Genomic DNA, 21,249 nt, shown 5'->3' on the forward strand with positions numbered 1-21,249 from the left:
CCTTGTGTGTTTCTAGCTTTAGTTTCTCATATCAATACTGGTTTGTTTTGCGTTGGATAAGATATCTTTAAACAATGATTCTACAAAGAAAAATCGTACATGCCAACAAGGCTCTGCGCTCATCTACGACTAGGCTCGATTTCTGCCGCTTCCTCGGGTCCGAACAGAGGCTGATTATCGAACCTGTTCTACAACGAGATTAAAAAAAAGAAAAAAATGGTATCAAGAGAGGATGACTCTCTTGATGGTATATATGTTAAACAGTTTTTCCACGAGTGCCACTGAATGTGAAATGATCGATAACGCGCTGAGTTCGCTTCAATTTTCCCACATCCAACAATTGCAAGCGCGAGTGGAATAATTGTTTAAAAAAAACAACAACAACAACCCAGAAATATTGCTAGATCTTCCTGATTTCATTTTGAAGGATCAAAACTCTGTAATTCCATTATCCAATGATAATTTTTTTAATTAACCCAATACACTCCTATTACCTAATTTCAGAGCCCGCGTTTTAAAAAGAAGTGGGAAATTGCTCTTTTATTGTCATTGTTTCGCTTTCTTTCCGAGAGGTTGAGTAAACATAAACGGCAAGTACTATTCCAATTGATATCCCTCGCCAAGTTGGTTAGGACTCTCGGTCAAATGCTGCTCAATTTCATGGTTTAAAGTGTTACGCTAGTGGTCTGCTTACAGAGAAAAGCCTGCGTTGTCAGTAATTGGTTCTCATCACGCCTCTAAAACAGGGGGGGGGGGGAGGGGAGTCTGGTTCGCTTCATACTAAACTGCGAGCAATCTCTTTCTTCTCCTAAGTTCTGTCACGCTCCCGCGATTTCTAGCCGAGTGGAGAAGCCAATTCATCCTCGCTCACTTTTCTAATTTGCATAATTTTACCGTCCTTTTGCGCTCGTGATCTGAGTAGGGCTACTCGCAGTCTAATTCATACGGAGGACCTTTTGCACGCGCGAGACTGATTTCGTCGAATTCTACCATACTCTGCAGACTGCAATCATGATACGACTGAGAGCGTGAACACAGGACGCCGGTGACAGACACAAAACAGGGAAGCTAAAAATAAAGGATTGGCAAGGCTCTATTCCTTCAGAAAAACGTTATGAATCTACTAGACTTTCAAAAAAGTCTAAAAAAGCTGATTAAAAAGTTCGCTCCCCTCGCCAAACGCGCGAGGTTGTTTTTGTCAGATTAATAGAGAAGGAATAAGTCCTACTCTGTAGCATTGCAGCTTAATATTAAAACATGAAGAATGCTCTTCTAATGTTTTAATATGACTTTTATATTTAGGGTTTACCAAGAGAGCCCATGATAGAACTAGTTTGGGTATACCGTGCCACCAGTAGAACTGATGGAGAGGGCTGAGCCCAAACGTAAGCACGGACGAGACAGACAACGGGAAGGATGAATCCCGGGGGGGGGGGGGTACTCCCCGGAATTGTTGGTGGGGGTGTGCCGCCCGGGTCTTCAAATCCCGACCCTATTTCAGACCTAAACATGCCATTTTCCACACCCGTTTTCAGACCTGGCCCCAGTTGTTGAAAGGCTGGATAACTTTATCCGCTGGATAAGGCACTCTTCAGCGTCAAAAATATACTCCACGTTAAATGTTGTCCAAGGTTTTCGTACACTCCCCAATTAAGCTGTGGTCAGAGTGTGCATTTTCGCTTTTGCACGAGGAGATACTGAAATCTTTGCACAGATTAAAACTGTCGGATTGTGACTTATCCGCTGGATAAAGTTATCCGGCCTTTGAACAACTGGGGCCTGACCTCTAAAATTCATACCCGTTTTCAGACCTGATAATTATGCATCAGTGCCGAACGGAAGTTGACGCAAGGAGTAAAAGTTAGCTGGAATGACATAGTTTATCTATTTCTTTTTCTCGCTATCAGTTAGTCGTTCCAGTTACGTACTGAGAAGAAAAATATGTTTGTAAGCTTTCGTTATAAATGTTCCCCGCCCCAAAAACCCGATCCGATTTCAGACTGTAATTGTCAAAATCTATACCCTATTTCAGACTAAAACGGCCCAAAAACCATACCCTTTGGGGCGGCACATACCTATTTACCTTATATAGGGGAGTACCCCCCCCCCCGGGGGGATGAATGAACACAAAGCTGAAAACCACATAGGACACTGAATGGCTAACTTAATAACCAGACAGGATGCCCTGAGGAAACCAGGCAAAGTGAACAGACAAAACCGAAAGCCTGAATGACCATATGAACGAAGAAACATGCCAAATGCCAATTACACGGATGTTACCGAATTATGGGCTTCTGATAATTCTTAAATACTTTAAATGATAATCTGGATCTAGATTATATTCATAGTTAACCCTTTTTCAGAAACTCTAAGATAGCTTTTAATTAAATATTAAGCCAATGTAAAAGGCTAATTTGTTGAACCGTGTCAGTAATAGCATTACTGAGAATAACTGAACCATGCAGATATAAGGCCAGAGATAGACACACGGAACGAGGAATGAACAGAAGGCCAAAACCGCTAAGGTTACTGAATGATCAACTAAATGCTCAAACAACTACCACACGGATGTCAGCCCAAATGAACAAACCACAGGACCGAAAGTCAACCCAGCCCCATAATCGAAAGTCCAGCCCAAGACAACATTTACATGGTTGAAAATTTTTCCGAAATGAGTTATTTACGTATATATTTAATTTATAATTACAGTTTCCTTATTTTGTTTTCAAGATCTATAATTGTTTTTATGCAATTTTTAAATTTTAACAATTGTTTTTTTGTGATGGATGGTGAATTACATAGTAATACCCGTTGGCACTGCTGATTTGCTTTTAAGGGAACTTTTTTTTGTTTTTCTGATTTTTTAACTTTTAATTTTTTAGTAGCAGCCCATGCAGAAAGTGGAAATATTTTTATACTATGTTAGTAAAACTGGTGTAGATAACTAAGCCCCATGGAAAAAGTTATTTCTGTATAATACAACACTGGCTCTGGTCCTTTCAAAAGTTTGGATTTATTTTTTGAATTCTAATTTTAGAATTGACATTGAGGAAAATTATGGCTTTGCAGGCAATCTGTCAATTTCTCTTAGCGTCTTGTTTAGTGCTGAGCAGATAACTGCTTTGCCTTGATAAGCTTCTCCTGTAATCATGATCTTGCACTTTTGCTCCTGTTTTCTTTCTTTTTCTGTTTTTGTCTTTTCTTTTTTATCTGCACTGGACAATCCTTCCTTTTGTTTCTTTTTCTCTCCAATTTTCTTTGCTTTCTTTTTAAGTTTTCCATTTTTTTCAATCTAAAATGCGTGGGGAAATTACAAAAGTATTGGTTGATTTTGAATTATAGCCTGTAGATATAAGCATCACTTAATAGTGGCAGACAATATATCTCTGTATTAGACTTTATATAAGAAATTAAATTACATAAAAAGCTGTTTGTGAGCTCACAGTAAATTAATACTTAAATATTCAAAGGGTTGGAGGATCTTGGAGATGCAAACCTCTTCTCTTCAGGAGTCAAGGAGGCTTGCATGGTTAATTGGCCGCTAGGGAGGGGTGGGTGAAAATTCTGAACCAAAAGGAATGGTCATTATAGTCAACTCCCTTTTTTGCGGACACCCCGGCTCAAAATCGCGAGTTAATGTCGGCTTTTTCGGCGAGAGTCCGTAATCCAGTTAACTCTCGTCTTGTGCATGTGGACACCTCGCTGTTACGGATACCCCGATAATACGGACAACAACTAGATCCCCGGCGAAAATAAATTACAGACGTTTGACTGAAATAAATTCCCGCTACAGTCGTCTGTAATTTATTTTTACCGGGGATTTTGTTGCTGTCCGTGTTAACGGAGTGTCCGTAATAGCTGGTGATAGGGAAGTACAGTCAACCCTCGCCTTGCAGACACCTTCTCTTGTAAATCTGTATTGACAGGGAGGCCAGGAAATTCAGTTTTTGAGGATTAATTTGTGGTGAGAAGGGTATAAAAAATGTATTACATTTAAAAATGCAGAGGGCCACATAGCGCTATAGCCTCTGCGCTTTGTCCCCGCACCCCGAGGAGGTTTTTGTCTGTATGTATATTATAATGACCGTAATCAAGTCTAACTGTTGATTGGTGGAACGTGGTTGAAATGAACAATAGCTGTCTGGTTGAATAAATTAATAAGTTAATTAATAGGAGCAACATTCTATGGCAACCGCTTGCTCAACACAATAAGGAAAAGGGGCAATTCATTCCTTTCCGTGCTTCTGGTTTGTGAGTTGTTCTCGATAATGTGTCGTGTAAGAAAATTGCCAGCATGATGTTTTCACTACTTAGTCAAGGATATGGAACATATGATGGAACGGCAAAGAAAGATGTACAGCAAGAAATCGCGGAGCAAAAGGTAAGACGTAAATAATTTATCAACAACAGAACGTGTAGATGATGTGTTTGTGAACTCATGTTACAGTTTATCGGGGTTTGGTTTTAATTCAATCGCAAATCGCTAGTTCTTTGTTAATTTCTCGCTTTCACCGAGAAACTCTAACCTTTGCTGTAGCCAGAAGCGTGAAGAATGCCAAGACTCTGATCTAATGCAGCATTTCATCCACAACTAATCCTTCCAATTATCATGTTTCGACCGGTAGATATATTCCGTCTCAAACGTTTGTTCGAGTGCGGATAGAATGCGCTTCAATGGTAGTTTCTAATATTCAGTACAAAAGGCCGGTTTCTCATCACATGCTAGTTAATAAACCAGATCTTCCGCTTATAAAATGCACATAAAAGCGGCGAGTGAAAGATCAATAAGGTGTTATGACTTTTGCACGTATTCAAAATCCATTCTGCGATTCCATACGCGTCTGACATACTAACGAGAATTAAGGCTAATAATATTTCAAGAGTAATATTCGGTCGAATACCACTGCGAAAAAAGGTTTTAAAGCGAATTTTTAAGTCAGAAATTAGGAGTCGAGGCATAATGTAAGCGTTGTGGTTATTTTACAATGTAAACAAACAAACCCCGTGAAAAGTTTCATAAAACCGGAGACAATGGTATAATTACTGCGAAATAAAAACATCTAAGTCTTTAATACCAGCGCTAAAACCTTCGCTTCAGTGTTCTTATTCCTATTGTTATCACATTTTATAGAAATTTTCTCTTAAAAGCACTTTAAAATTGAGAATATTGCATTAGTCCAATATTAATTTCTGCATGGCCGGTTTTCAATCAAGTCTAAAGCCTACCATTGCTAACTTGTACTTGATGTCATGGAAATTTCTGTTAATTATACTCAAACTTTAATGTTCTGATGGCCATATCATGAGTACATAGGATTGAGGAGTTTGAGGTAGATGACAATTAAATTTGACAAGTTTTGAATATTTAAAATTCAAAGCAAGGTGTTTGCTCAATATCCAGTTACCACGTTTAAATGTAGATTCAATGAATCAAATGCATGACACATATTTAGAATTGTAATTCCATCAAATATTTCCCAACTTTCTTAGCCTGTGTCAGACCATTTTCAGGGAGGAGAGAGACTGGGCACTTTCTCTCCCCCACCCCACCCTCCAGAAACTGATACTCAGGCTAGAAGTAGTAGGCTGGTAGCAGTAGTAACTTTATTTGACAAGAGTTAAACTCATCACCAATAGATGAAGGTGCCTGAAAGTTCTGGGGGGAGCTACAAGCAAGTGAGGAAGGCAACTATGACAACCCTGTGAGTGGCAATCCCCAGGCATGGTCACACTGAATTCTCAATGGATAAATTGAATTCTTACCAATGCTCACCTAAAGGGAGGGGAGGGATGGGAGAAAAGGCTTTTTCACAATATTTGTACAGGCACTAGAATGGTGTGAGCAAAATGGTTTGACATCAACAGGGGAGCTGTAAATTTACTGAGGCCCTGGGAAGACCCTCAGACCACCTCGCATAATGTAATGAAGAGACCGCTGGCCAGCATTGTCTCTTTAACCTTGCCTTAATTACATTTAACCCCATTAAAAGTACATTACAGTTATAAACACTGATAAACTTGTGGCCCTTCAACAAGTTATTAACCTTAAGGAATAAAAAGAAGATACTGTAATTATTATAGGTAGTTGATTAACATTCATGATATTCTAAAATGGTCTTAACCAAACCAGTTGCTTACCAAAAAAGAATATCAAACCAGAACATTAGGTTCAAGCCATATTTTCGGAGAAGGGGCACAGTACATGTAGTTTGCATAGCAAGGATACAGCAGTACCTGGCATTTCTGTCCCAGCAAGTTTTATTGATTGAAGCAGCTAAAAGAGTGAACATCATCCTTGGTACCATGACACTGTTAATAAATGGAAAACAGAAGTAATTTTATTTTTTTGTATAGGATTACTTCTCCTTGGAGGATCTTCACTTGCCACCGATCGGATCAAAGTACAGGGCACCAGCACCAGTGGATATTGTATCTGATTACCACCCTGGACCAAGATATGAAAACAAGCCATTTACACTACCAAAAGTGGAAACCACAAAGCAAAATCCAATACATGTACCAAAAACTTACACCACAAGGAAAGGAGCACTGCTGCTCTATGCAGAAGACTTTTTCCTACCTGGCTCTCCAAAGCCAAGGAAAAGACGGCGCAAAACTAAAAAGCAAACTTCATTGAAGCTCAGGACAATGAACGATTTGAGGAATTATATTTTGGACTACAAGAATGGGGTATGTAATCTATATGATGTTCGTTTATCCTTTGTAAGTCATTAAATTTGCTGACTTGGACAAAATTATTTTTGTTACAATTACTGCATCAGTCAATGCTCATTGTGGAGGTTGGGTACCTTGGGCTCTGTGAGTTAGAATCCTAATCGTAATCCCAGGATGATAGACTGCTCTTGTGGTCTGTTCTACCTGTAGCCTAGCCATGAGCCTGTCCTCCCCTCCCCTCCCTGCTCCCTTCCCCCTTCTCCCCCCCCCCCCCACCCTCCAGGCTTAACCCATGTCTGCAGAAATTCTGCAAAACTTGTAGGTCAAAGATGACATGACATCAGTAGCAACTGATTGCTACTAAACCCTTTTTTCCCTAATATCAAAGAACAAATTCTCCTGTCTTGTCCCCATACTTTTTCTTATAAAATTACTGGGGAGAAGTTATTAAAATACCAGGAAAATTCACCTTGGGTGATGATATCCTTAATTCTCATGACACCAGGGGTTGAATAAGCATTGATATTTCAAGGAGAAATTTGTTGCTGACCACGATTACTGGCTTTAGGTTTAAGCCGGGTTCCCTTAAACCACTGCAGTACCTGTAACATAATCATTGCCAGCCAATATCCACTTTCAGTCCCAGTGAAGCCCCAGGTATCGTTGTGACACAATAACAAATTTGAATTGATTGCTTCTCACTTGATGCTCTCATTTTAGAAATTAAAATTTTAATGAAGTTTTGGGTATCCTTGAATACTGTCTAATTGTATAATTTCAGAACCAGCATGCCAAAAAAAAAAAACCTGACATGCCCGTAAATTTGATCCTAACAATCCATTAATTTGGCAAACCCTCAGACAACCTGAGGCCAAACTACAGTACAATGTTTCTTTTCATGATGTAGTGAGTCTGATCAGAGAGATTAATACATGCAGATACGGCAAGATTGTTCCTTTTGATTAAAATAGCTTATAACCCTTTATATTGTTCTAATTTTTATAATTTTCTCAGTTTTGTTAATCATACACTGTAGAGTGATTTTTTTGTTCTTATTCATCATCATTAATTTTTATCACTTTTTTATCCACTGTAGGGTGATCCTCTTTTCCTTGCATTACTTCAGAAGCGACTCAGTGGTCACAAGGAGTCTGTCAGACCAGGCTTTTCACCAAAGCGTTACATTGCTACTCTTGGAAATTCACTGCAAGAGGAGACATGGAATCGACTCGCGGCAGCAGGATCTATCAAAGATCCAAGTTTACTGACCTATGACCCCAAACTAGCTCCATTGCATGGTGATACTGAAATGAGTACTCTCTTCCCCAATAAACCACAGCCATACAGTACAATGTCTCTTCCCCCTATCTCCCCATCAAGCTCAATGTTTGACAGCTCATTTCACTTTTACAAGAATGGCATGTCAACTGGAGCTGCGTCCATGATTTCTTTGAACAGTGAAGCTGATGAGTATGCTCCATCATCAAGAGCTCTTAGTCCTGCAGAATCATTGAGCAGTCGGCTCTCGGAAGTTGAGTTCCTGCCACATAGAAAAGACCCATATGCTCAGTTGAATGCAAAGCAGAAAGAGGACTTGTTATCACAACTTCTGCTACAAAAAACTTTAGCCTCAGACCTTTCAGACCTTCAGGGATGGGTGACAAACTACCCAGACCACGGGGGAGGGGTTGAGCAGGATCCCTCTTCTATGATGACTTTGCCAAAGACTAAAGCCAAGCATAGAGGCAGTCTGAAGTCAGGCTCTTTAACGTCGATACCACGGCTGCCCCCAATACAATCAGCAGGGGCTAGGCCAACGACACCTGTAGAGTTAACAGAAGAAAGGACATTGCCACTGGTACCAGCTGACATAACAGTTAATGAACAGGATATTTCTTCTGACAAAGAAGGAGAAAGAGATGATATTCTTGACCCTGGATCTATACATGTAGACTTAAGTTCTTTGGATGAAAGCTCTCTGTTAGCTGATCAGCGTGAACCACAAGGTTAGTAATACTCCTGTAGTAGTTGAGCTCTTAACTAGCTCATAGGCCATGTCCAAGTTACTTTGAACCTTATTAAAAAAGTGAGACTAAATGCATTTAGCTTTCAATCAGCTGAAAACTAGTTTTGTTTGCATGTGAATTTAAACTATTTATGAAGCCTTGTTTTCACAATGAGATTCAAAGAAACTCCGAAATGGCCTATTTAAAACTCTGGTAAATTTCTCAAGCTATTGAGGAAATGCGAGCAGTTACCTGTTATGTCCTTCATGTCTGAAACGCCTCAAATGCGAGTAGTGTAGCCCATTAATTTGCCCACAAACAGGCCACACAAATGTGGCTTATTTGTGGGCCATGTCAGAAAAATGGATAAGCTCTTTGATTGCGCCAAAATAGTAGCTGTGATCATGGAGTAGTCATGACAGCATAGTGGTCATAAACTGAAGGGTTTCAATAATGATGATGATAATTATACTGATGATGATGAGGACAATGACAATGACGATGATGATGAAAGAAATTGAAGGGTTTTCTGACTTTCTTGACAAGCGCGTCTGCAAATTATTATGTAAGATAGGTTTGACTGATTTAATGTAATTTTTTAGATAGGTTTTGCTGAGCTTGTCAATACTGTAATTATTATTTTCATTTAATTTTTCCTTTATTGACTGTTTCAACAGTTGAAAAAATTGGCTCATGTTTGTTCAAAGTCATATTTTTAGCCTAGACATACCTCTTACTACATGTAACCAAGTTCGAGGTCAATACTTAAAGTTACTGGGACAGGGGATGTTGATTTATGGCTCAAGCGCGAAGTGTGCTGGCCAAAAATCAATGAGGAAAAAATGAGGATCTGTAACTTACAGTATGGATCAAGAAAATGTGGTTATTAAGATACAGTACTTTATTATAAATCTGAGGTTAATCGGACACATGGGAAAGGAAACTACTTGAAGTTTAGCAGGCCGTACAGTGAAATACGGCCTGCAAAATTGACCAATTACACCCCGTGTGTTGACTGAGAGATAAATAATAAACTTATTTACAGTTTCAGCAATCTGGTTGAGTAATTTTAAACATTTAGCTTACCCATTATTTTTTGAACTTCCTTATTCCAGTATGTAAATTGTTTTGTCTTATTGCAGAAATCTGGTTGTCTTTGAGTTATTTTGAACAAAGCTGACTCATTTAATAGTTTTGAGTTTGTCCTCATTCCAGTATGTCTTTTAACAGGTAATCCCCTGTAATGAAGTGTTAATTCAATTCTCCAGTAATTTCATAATTTGCAATATCTTGCTTAAGGTCCTGAAAGTACTGCAGCAGTTACATCTGAAGAAACTACCAATAAGACTAAGGAAGATGAGAGTGAAGCAGGAGATTCAGCTCAAGAGATGAGCAAACTAACACTTAGCAGACACACAAGTGAAGAAGGTACCTACACTTCCTTGGTTTGTTGAAATTATGCCTAGTCATATTTGAGTTTCATGCATAAAATATTGATTTTCCTAACTGTGTGCTCTGTTAGTTATGAGAATTTAGTACGTACAGCTGTACACCCACAAAGCATCCCCCTGTTAATGTCCAAGGGTAGGGTTGGGTCAGGCTTGGCACTGATGGCAAAATTGTGACCAGTTTGCAAACACAACAAACTGGTCAAACTCCTCCATGTGTTCAAGTTTGCTCAAAAACCGTACATTTTGGGTTGGAATGTACAAGTGTAAGTTAAGCAAGGAAGTGTTCAGTGATTTCATTTAGTAGGCAGCGGTGCTGTACCAGCATATTTTGAACTCGGTGCTAGCTGCAGCTTACAAAAGTCATAATAGTCATAGAGTATGCCACCCCATGGCTTGTCTTGAGTATTACTTAAGGTGGCCGAATACAGTTTTTTAGTGTGCAGGTGTTAGAAGACGTTATTTGGAAACTATGTACTTCTGGACGCCCAAAATTGGTATGGTGTAAGACTAACTAAAAAGGAATGTATTTTTGTACGTCTTGTTGAGCTAAGTACCGTTTCCATGGCAATGCAGCGAACTATTAAACGTCTATAAATAGAAGGTTTCCTTTATTTTTAGAAAATGTACTCATTAAATTTTTTCCATTTTTTGTATCCAGAAAAACTCACAAAACACTGACACAGTTGCACTACTTTCATGTAATTTTAACAGAGAGATCTCCTGTAAATATTGATTTTGCATTTTAATGTTTTGTGAAGATACCCTCTGATAGATTTAGGTTTCTCTTTGTAGGTGAGCTACGCTTTTAGGCTACTATTTTCATGCCAAATGTCACAAAATTCTAATGAGCGGTTCCTTAGAAGACAGCTCATTTCCACGAAAACAACCAGTCACAATTTTTTGGTCCAATGCGCATGCGTGGCTTTAATTGGGTTTCGTTGCAAAGATGACAAGCATGCAAAAGGTTTTGGTGAATGACTTTTTTGCTCGGAAAGAAAAGAAAAAGAGTTCAGAAATGGGAAACAGTTATTTAGGATCAAAACTTAACTGTATTATCCATTTCATGTGAAATTTAGGGATCACCTTATCGACCGCCGTTTTTGCGTACCACAACCCTAGCGCGAGCTTAATAGCATCACTAACAGAATCTGTAAAGCAAGCGCAAACTGTGTTCGGCCACCTTAATAGATGCTTATGAAAATTGCCAAAGACCACACACTGCTTTGACTACACCTCCATGGTTGGGAGTCAAATTAAGTGAATTACAAAATTATAATTAACTGTAAAACTAGAGTAACAGCTCTTATTACATGTATGTACAAGCCTAACAATCTGGCATTTTGTGTTGCCATAACAGTAAGCTGACAGTACATTGATAACTGAGTGGGCCATAAAAAGGTTTCCTGGCACTTGTTTAAAGGTTCATAATGTATTCTACTTATAATATTATTGTGTTGTATTGTAACTTCAGCAATGGGACCCTTGGATGTTGTCCAGGGTGATGAAACAGTACCTGAAGTGCGTTCTGCCAGTGAAAATTCCATAGAAGGTCAAGAAGTAACACAGAGTAATGGGGTCATAGCTCTTGATGACATTGTTCTTAGTGACAATACTGTCCAAGGTATTGAGCAGCCCACAAGTGAGGGTGACAAGATGGGAGGCTTTGATGCAGAGCACCTAGCGACAGAAAGGAAAGAAACTTCATCAAGGGCAGAAGGGGGCGAAGGAGATGCTGAAATGGGTAGCGCAGAAGGTGTGACGCAAGCTGACAAAGAACCAGTGATAATGGAAGAAGCTGAGTTAGAGCCTGGAGAGGGAAGATCAGATGATGAAGATGAAGGAATTGGTCTTGACGGAGAAGAACTTGATGATATTGGAAGACAGGAGACAGAAGAGGAATTAAATCAAGGCGGTGGGACAGCTGCCACAGAGCAAGGTAGCCATCTACATTATATTAATTCTGTTAAGAAACTGCATCGTTTTTTCCTTTCTCTTTCCAACAGATCATTGCCACCTCTCATCATTGTCGAGAGGCAGCGTGGGTGAGAGGTTAGGGCACCAGACCACTAGCTGGAGTTGTTTCTTGTTACACCCAAGTTCAACTCCTCTGCCACGCTTGTAAATAGACAATGGTCTGTATCCTCTCAGTTGTGACTTTTGACTACACGTATGTTATGTTCAATTTTAAGTGAAGTGAAGTTTAGCTCGGCCCCACTAGCACTTGTGCTATAAAACTACTGAGGGTAAATAAAGGTTATAAATTATTATTTTTAAACAATAACTATATACCTCTTACTAACCGAGTTCGAGGTCTGTACCGTAAGTTATTTAAGTTAGTGTATGTTTTCCCATGGAAGGTCACATTTATTGAACCAGCCAGGAAAGTGTTTTTTTCACGTGCTGTTATTGGCTACTTGAGTTCTGCATGGTATTTGCTATTCATCTCAGCTCTCAGTGTTTCTCTGGATTTTGCGTGCCATATTTTTTGCCAATTTGTCAGAAATAGAGTGCATAATTGGCTCTGGGTATCCACTGTTTTGATAAACAAAAATTGTTCACCTACGGCTACTGTATGTTTCAGTGAACAGAGGTAGATTTTTACCTCTGTCAACTTCATAAATATGTACCACTATTTACCTCCATGTCAGTGAAGAATTGTTAATTATTATATTTGGAGGATTGGTGCAACTTGCAGTAATTATTTTGAAAGTAAATACAACAAGAAACAAGTCTAGTACACAGAACAAACAAGGCAGTGTCAGTGTTTTGATAAATTTTGATAAAGAATGCACTCCCAATACAGATTGGAGTCAAGATTGTATGGGACAGTCGATTGATCAATGGATGAATGATCTTGGGACATGTATCTGGCATCCCCAGCAGATTTTGCAGGGGCGGATGACATCATCACCAACTTAGCAAAGGAGAGAGCGCCTTTGAATAGAGATCATTGAATGCACTCCCTAATCTTTGATTATTACTAATTATTGTAATGCAAAATCAGAAAAACCCTTGTTAGCCAACTTGCAAATTTCTCAACATATCAGGAATCAAACAGTAGTTTTTAGCTGTATTGGTGGTATAAAACTCGTTCAGTTGAATGTATTGTTTACTTTAGGTTCTCAGTCACCTGAACCAGTTGTGCCACCTCCTGCTATCAGCTTAGAAGAGTTGCATGGGGAGGCCCGCACTGTGGCCAACAGAGTCCTCAACCGCCCCCAGTCGGGAATGGTGTTTATGGAAGATGTGAAGACTGCAATTGCAATGTGGGCAGATCGCTTGACGAACCTTCTGGGACCCCCCACATCAGGTATACATAGTCTGAGCACATTTGTTTCCCTCAACCTCAATGATTAGGGAATCAGACTGTTTTCTTCTGTCAGAGTTTCTCTTCTTTCATGACATGGTGTATAGCACATGTTACATGTATTATCACTAGCCTTTATGGTTAACCCTTTAAGCCCTAACAGTGATCAGCATCAAATTTCTCCTTGTGATATCAATGCTTATTCAACCCTAGAGATCACGAGAATTAAGGATATGATTACCCAAGGTGAATTTTCTTGATGTTTTAATTACCTCTCTCCAGTACTTTTATAAGAAAAGCATGGGGAAGACAGGAGAATTTATTCTTTGATATTGGGGTTTAAAGGGTTAACATGGCTCAATGCTTTGTTTGGAGGAATGTAAAGATGACACCCAGTTGATCTGCAGGACTTGAGTCTTACCTCAGAAAATGCATGTAGAAGAAAATGATGGAAACTCACGATTACAATTTCAGGAGTTACTGACTTGTCTACGCAGCCTAAGCTAATGTATCTGTGAAACTGAATGTAATAAAAGAGACTACAGGTTTATGAATGTCAGACTCACCCATTGATTTTCCGTGCCATATCAAGAAACAATACATTGATGAAACTTATGTCAAGAATATTATGTTATAGCTCTCCAAAATATCAATTATGCTGCTGATGAAAGGTTTAACAAGTTTTAGAAACTAAATGTCTTGGAACAGTAAGTCTTGGAACATGGGAAGTGTTTCAAGGATTTGATGCCACATAAAATATCCCAAAACATTTTTCTGTTAACAGAAACCTACCGATAATGGCTCACTTTTGTTATTAATAACCACTCCAGTGCACCAAAACTGTCATGATTGTCTCTGGCCATAGAAAAATTAATCTGAGTCAGAATGGATTTCAATGTAAAAAAAAGTAAAGCTAACTTTCTTCAAGTTCTCACAGATTATGTTCTATTCCTCATTCGAGAATTCTGTTGATTTGTTTCTTTCGGCGTTCTAAAATCATTTTGTAACTATAAAGTGAACATATTGTTTCACCATTTTCATTTTGTGCTCAAAGTACGAAAAATAGCAATTAGCTTAGTCCTTACACATCGATTTTACACATCACCTGTAAGTAAATTAGAATTGTTTTTAGAATTAAAAATCGATAAAAAGCACTGAACGTTTTCGCTTCTTACCTGACGAAGCTCCGTTCTACAAACAGTGGTTTATCTTTGTGTTGAAGGAAAGAAATTTGATTAATCTTCAAAGCTGTTTTTCATGTTTTCGCTGCAGATGCACGTGTAAGCTCAGCAAAACAGAGACCAGGCCAGGCTGCTCAGGGAGCAATAAGACATCCCACAAGGCACCGGAAGGTCAGCCGCTCGGCAGGTCCATCTGCAGCGGCGCTGAGAAAAGCTTTGCTGATCTCTGGAGGTTAGTGTTTATAAACTGAGCCGTTTTTAATTCGAGACAATAATATAATTTATTTATTGTTATTGGAGGGGATAGCACACGCACATTCAAACCTAATTGGTATGAGATTTTAAAGTAATTGTTAGATGTAAGCTTGGAGCAGTTTTCAATTGAGCGTCGAAGGTAATTTCGTGTTTGCGTTCGTTTGCCTTAATTCACGTTTTGATTGGTTGGGAAACGTCGCACCACTTTGTCAGCCAATGAGAAGCAAAATCAATCGTGCCTGGCGCGCACGCGTTTTCCCGCGCTTGACGCGGGTTACATGTATTTGCTTCGTATTCTGATTGGTTCATTGCGCGGTTTACGTCTGCTACGATTGGCTAACTATAACTAGGGAGAAATTTCATGCAACAGCTCGTAAACTTGAGGAATAACATTCCGTTTCCTGAAACTGCAATTTAAATTTTCAGCTAAAACTTACACAAAAATGCCTTTGAAAGGCCGCAAAAGCGGGAGTTTTGTTGGATGCACTTTTGCTCCTTTGCAGAAGTTAGATCTTACTCTATACTACTTTAGAATTGATTTATGGGGTGGAGACCCTTGAATTTTGTTTTAAAAAAGTGTTTTTAACCTATTTTCGTGCCAAAACGTTCTCAGGGGAAATACCGGAAGTTGAAACCTTGCGGAACTTGCCACCACTTCCGGAGAGATTCACCAAACCAGTCAAACCACACCCTCCCAGCGGAGTGTCAAATGGGCATGCGCGCAAAGGATCACGTGAGTAGAATGCATTGGTTTTACATCAGCTTGGTGATATAATTTATTCATCGTATGCGTCAAATTATGCGGTCACTCTTAGGCCCTGATCACACTAAACTTTAATTATATTCGACTGTAGGATGGTCGAGGGTATCATACTCCAATTAATTTTGTTGAAGTATGTTTCGGTTCATATCTAAAAGGCCAATCGCGGCCTGGCGGCCTTGATTTTTACTACCATCATAAGTGATCTCAGACGAGAATTAAGCCTCGGAAGGCTCCAGATATATTGTTGCCGTCGCGAATTTTGCGATATTTCTGCTTTAGGATGTTAATTTAACACGACACTGTTGCGTACTTCTTGTGTACCCTCCTTCGACCATTCCTTGGCTTACTTGATCTCACACGATTTTCTTATTATGCATAGTATTTTTATCGTTTTGCATCGCCTGAATATGGAGTTTCTTCTCTTCGTGCCACCACGTGTCCGCCATTTTGGTCATTCACACTCCAAACAACCCCCTTGAGGTTGTTTGAAGGCTGTAATTAGTTGATGTGAACGCCCTCCAAATATAATTAGATCATAATCCGATTATAACTGGGGCCTAGTGTGAACACGGCTTTAGACGGCAAACGACTAGAAATTCAACGAACATTTCAAGCAAACTGTAGGAGCAGTGGTCGCAGTTAGGTTAAATATTTCGAACATTACCTAAATTTGGTTCCGATTAGGAGACATAAATATGATTTATTTGTCCATGGAACACATAAACAATCGATTCTAATATTTCCAATCTAAAGTTGTCCTCGAAATCTTCGTTACAACAGCTACTGAGTTGCGCTACATAGTTTTGAACTTCGTGTGAACTCAATTCATAAGTTATAACTGCATTAAGTTTATTGGAGGTTCACCCTTCAACTGACGAAAAGAGTTTTGTTTTAGAGCAATAAAGTAAATATAACGTGTAAAACCACTTGTACTAAAGTCGTCTTACAGCCCAACCAGCTCGACCTGGCAGTTTCCTGACTATTGAAACAAGTGTTTCACAGTTATTCTCCCACGGGGTAGAATAGATACAAAATTTACCGGTGCTATTTTAAAGTATCAGTAGGAGAACTACTGACAGGTGCTCGATCTAATGTAACTATTTCTTTTCAGTCAAGGATGGATCAGTATCAACGAAAGGATCTGCTTCTTCTGGTGCTGCTCGCTCCATTCCGTGGGAGAGAATCTCCAACGCCGATGTGCAGGTTGACATTTTTAGTTACGCGACGGCGGAGCCGAGTTTGCAGCGAGTGCAAGCCGATGAAATCGCCGACGAAGATTCGGACGAAGATGATGAAAAATTCAGAACAGCTGTGGATGCTGTTGTCACCGAGGTCAAACCGGACTATACGCTTGTTGAAGCGACATCCAGAATGGCGGTCTCGTCTCCGAAGAAGGTACAACAGCCTTTTAAGATTCCTCGCCCAGTGGCCTCCAAACCACCTGCTGGTCTCCAAAACAAACAAGCACTTGGACAAACAAAGGGAAAGGCTAAGCTTGCTCCGGCAAAGAAAGCGCCCCAGGCGAAAAAGAAAGCTGGAAAGAAACCGGCGAAACAGGCTAAACCTAGCAAGGCTGCCAAAGCTGCAAAGGGGAAAACAGAGGCGCCGAAAAAGGAGGTAAAAGAGGAGAAAGTGGAGGAAGTTGAAAAGGTTGTGGAGGAAGTAGTAGAGGAAAAAACTGAACTTGTTAGGGTTGATTCGGAAACAGGCGAGCATGAGCCAGAAATGTCGGAGAGAACGGGTTTGTCTTCTGTTATTTCACGAGATACGTCAGCTAGAGTGTCATCGAAAGCTTCTGACGAGTTAAACGAAAGCAAGAACGATGGAACTCTTGAAACTACCCAGACGCCAGTTCCCGAGGTCCCGCGTATGGTCCCGAAACTACCCGAGTCACAGGCTACGACACAATCTGAACCTGAAATAGAGCAGCCTTCTCCAGCGGAGGAACAGAAACAAGCTCAGGAGTCCAGAGCTGCCAGGAGGGCGGCAGAGCGAGCAGCTGCTGCTGAACGAAGACGTCAAGAGGTGGAACGTAAGAGGAGGGAGAGGGAAGAAGCAAAGAAGAGAGCCATTGAAGAGGAAGCTAGATTGGAACAGCTGAGGCTTGAAGCAGAAGAGGAAATGAAGAAGAGGGAAGAGGAACGAAGGTAAGACTACTGCCTGGATTTAAGGGGGCTCGTTGAAACTGTGGTGCTGTGTCGGTGGGGGGTAGAAACGAATGTTTGGTTTTATCAACAGAGTTGGATCATCTGCTAGTGAGGCCTTGAATAAACTGAAATGGAAAACTCTCGCAAGACGTAGGGCCGAGCATAGGGCAACTTTTATTTATAAATGTTTGAATAACTTATTTTCTCATCGTTTTAATATTGAATTCAATAAGGATAAACACGATTATAATACTAGATGTAACAATAATATCCGTAAGAGTGCAGCTAGTAGGAACTGGGGGCATTGGACCTCGACAAATTTTGCCTCAAACGATTGGAATAAATTAGACCTTTCAATCAGACAAAGCGCATCATTAGCTAGTTTTAAAAGAGTGTTAAGAAATGTAAATAGTCTTTAGTCTAATTTTTATATATTCATATATTAGTCTTTATTTTTCTTTTTTTGTTCTTTTTAATTTTCGGACTCTTTTGTAAATCACTTATCAGTGAAATTGATTTCCTCAATAGGGATTATTATTATTATTATTATTATTATTATTATTATTATTATTATTATTATTATTATTATTATTATTATTATTATTATTATTATTATTATTATTATTACCTTAAAGAGATTCGAGTTCTGACGTTTCTAGCGTTGGCCCGTTGTCAGAGAGAATGATTCGTTCTGACGAAGACTAAGGCTCGAAACGTCGGTACTCGAATCTCTTTACGGTGGCCGAATTACCTCTTCCGCACTTGAGTTTGACCTAGCGTGGGAAAATTACCTTTAACCATTCCACTGAAGAAAAACCAAAAGTAGTCAAAAAACAAAACGAGGAAAAAATTGATATTTGCAAATACTCAAGAAACGAACAGCACCCAATGAAATTGTTGTTCAGAAACGTTCATTTGAAGGGTCATACCTAGGAGAAGGCTTAAAAGGTAGAACGATATTCCCAATCGACGTTTGAATAAAAATAAAAGAGTGGTAGAGATAAGCTCTATCTAAATTGTTTTTCTTATGTGTGTGTTTCGTTCTCCAGGCTTAGAAGGCTAGCAAAAGAGGAAGCAAAACAACGAGAACACGATGAAGAGCTGGAACGCGAGCGGCAAGCCAACGCGAAAGCTGAAAGGGAGCGGCGTGCGCGCGATGAGTGGAAAAAACGGCAACATCAAGTGATGGCGCAGAGAAAACTTGAAGAGGAAATGAGAAAAGAACAGGAAAAGATTGAGGCTGAGCTAGAGGCTGCGAGATTGAGAGAGGAGGAAGAACGAATCAAAGCCATGGAGGAATCCGAGAGGATAGCATTCTTGGAGAAAATGAGGCGGGAAGAGGAAGAGCTGAGGCGGAGAATAGAGGAACAGAAACGAAAGGAGGAAGAGGAGAGGCGAGTACGAGAAGAAGACAGAAGACAAAGAGAAGAGGCGATGGCATTACTGCGCCAAAAACAACTACAGAGACATTTATTTATTGCAGGAATGTTAAAAGAGAGTCATTATCTTTCGTTATCTCAGAGACTTACCAGAGCATTTACGTTTTCATATTTTGATCTTCTTCCGTGGAATGATTTACAGCATTTGATACCGCCTCCATCCCCTGCGCGTGATCTGCTTGCTTCAGTTAAAGACAATATTCCTGATACTATTATGGAGGAAGATGAAGACATAGATGAAGATTAATTAAGTATAAGGGTGTGGTCGATTGGTCTCATTGCGGAATTAGAGTCTCTTGTACACTACAGCAATTGGACAAAACGATGTTTGCTCACGATTTTGGTATACGACTTCTGTAGTGAGCGCTGCTTGTATCATGCGCTAAAGGTCTATTTTCGATTTGTCGCCATTGGGGAGTTTTAGCAACGACGACGGCGACAGCAGCGAATACGTCACTATTCAAATGAATTTCGGTTTTTTTTTTTCAGACATGAACGCGATCATTCAAATTCGCTTTAAATGTCAAATATAGGCAAAATCTCCTGAAGCTGAATTCTTGGAGACCGCGCCCAAGTTTAAAAAGAGAAAGAAAGACTCGTCGTCGTATGTTTACGTCCTCCATAAGACGTCACATCAGGAAATTTCACGTCCTAGTCGTACAGTGACGGGAAAGAAATGTAGAAAAAGTGTAATGCACGTGCAGAGTTGTTGTTTTGGTTATCAAGCCTAGAGCTTTTTTGACGTTCTCGCCGTCGTCGTTGTTAAAGCTCCCTTTTGTCGGCCCGACAGTAACGGAGTGCAAATCGTTCGATTTGAAATTTTGATTACCTTTGACGGTCCGACTTGACAGAAATCTTTTGCAGTGCAACAAATTTTCTGAATCGGGCCGATTTTTATTTTCACGGCCGAAGCGTCCGTAAATTCGGTGTCAAAATACTCGTACGATTCGCGCTCCGATCCTAGCCGGCCGACATATCGTAGCGTGTAAACTGGCCTGCATACAACTCTAAACATTTAACATTGCCTATTCCTGTGATTGTCGTAGGGTTTTAAAGCGTATTTCAAAATCCTACGGCATTTTATGGGTCGTGCGCGACGCAATATATGCACGAGGAAGATTGTTTTATCCGATTTCCAAACACCGAAAAGTGGATTGACTAAACGAAGCGGAGCCGAGTTTTTTTAAACAGCCTCGAGGTGTTTGGAATCGGAATGAAACACTCTTTCGTGTGCTTGATATAGCTTCTCAAACCATGCATAATTCTTGGAGGAATTCAAAGCAAAAGTTCACCGAAATTTTATAATAATTGAGATCACATTTCCAAACCCCTTCCCGGTAGTGATTTCCTTTGTCGGTTTTCTTTTCGTGAATAAGTTTGAGAAAGTTTTAAGGAAGTTGGTTTGTTTGATTTACACGAAACAATTCGTATCGGAGGTTTTTGAGTGTATTGAATGCCACAAAGTCGTAACTTCTAAATCGACCTTTACATTGTATATGTCAGGAAAATATAGTTTAAAAGTGATGACGTCACAAATACTAAATTTGTGAAATTATGGGATAAGATGAGATAGTCGAAAAGAGTGGTGACAAATGTCCCCTTGCCAAAAATCCTCGTATTAGTACAGTTTGGAGATGAGGTATTGGCACTTTTATGCCCTAATAACTCAATACAAACCCGTCTAATTTTTTCCCAGATCTTAACGGTTAGAGTTTGCATGGGGTAATTGAGCATAAACCAGCCGATATTTCATCCCCAGATTGTACTGAGAAGTTGATTTTGGTAAGTTGGGCATTTTTCAACATGCTCTCTCCGAACATCTCATCAAATCCCACATTTTCACAAATTTAAATTTCATTGCGTTTCATTTTATAACTTGTTTTTGCAAAGACTATAGACATACACTATCTATTCGTGTTTCGGAATTTTGCCAATCGAATGCGCACTATATAAGTTATTTATTTTGAAACCCCTTATTTGAGAGATTTAATATGTCACAGAATAAAGAAATTGTTTTTAGATACA

The 21,249-nt window shown here is 39.6% G+C and overlaps 1 protein-coding gene and 1 long non-coding RNA gene across 2 annotated transcripts; one reads left to right on the forward strand and one right to left on the reverse strand.

Annotated features, from left to right (window-relative positions):
- Nucleotides 1-2,142: 2,142 nt before the first annotated feature.
- Nucleotides 2,143-14,704, reverse strand: LOC146481282 (uncharacterized). The gene is made up of 3 exons (XR_014864561.1): nt 14,615-14,704; nt 6,139-6,309; nt 2,143-3,292 (listed from the first exon to the last, which is right to left on the reverse strand). It is a non-coding gene; the product is annotated as an uncharacterized LOC146481282 (long non-coding RNA).
- LOC146481283 (uncharacterized) lies at nt 4,167-21,249 on the forward strand. Its single transcript, XM_085108886.1, has 10 exons — nt 4,167-4,381; nt 6,355-6,690; nt 7,772-8,681; nt 9,981-10,109; nt 11,604-12,068; nt 13,251-13,442; nt 14,712-14,852; nt 15,489-15,608; nt 16,750-17,785; nt 18,835-21,249. Exons 1-10 carry the CDS (start codon nt 4,295-4,297, stop codon nt 19,469-19,471), a joined length of 4,053 nt encoding a protein of 1,350 aa, XP_084965012.1. The 5' UTR covers nt 4,167-4,294; the 3' UTR covers nt 19,472-21,249.

This window comes from Pavona decussata, unplaced genomic scaffold (genome assembly GCF_977016875.1).
Source record: "Pavona decussata unplaced genomic scaffold, jaPavDecu1.1 SCAFFOLD_51, whole genome shotgun sequence".
In the NCBI taxonomy this organism is placed as follows: domain Eukaryota; kingdom Metazoa; phylum Cnidaria; class Anthozoa; order Scleractinia; family Agariciidae; genus Pavona; species Pavona decussata.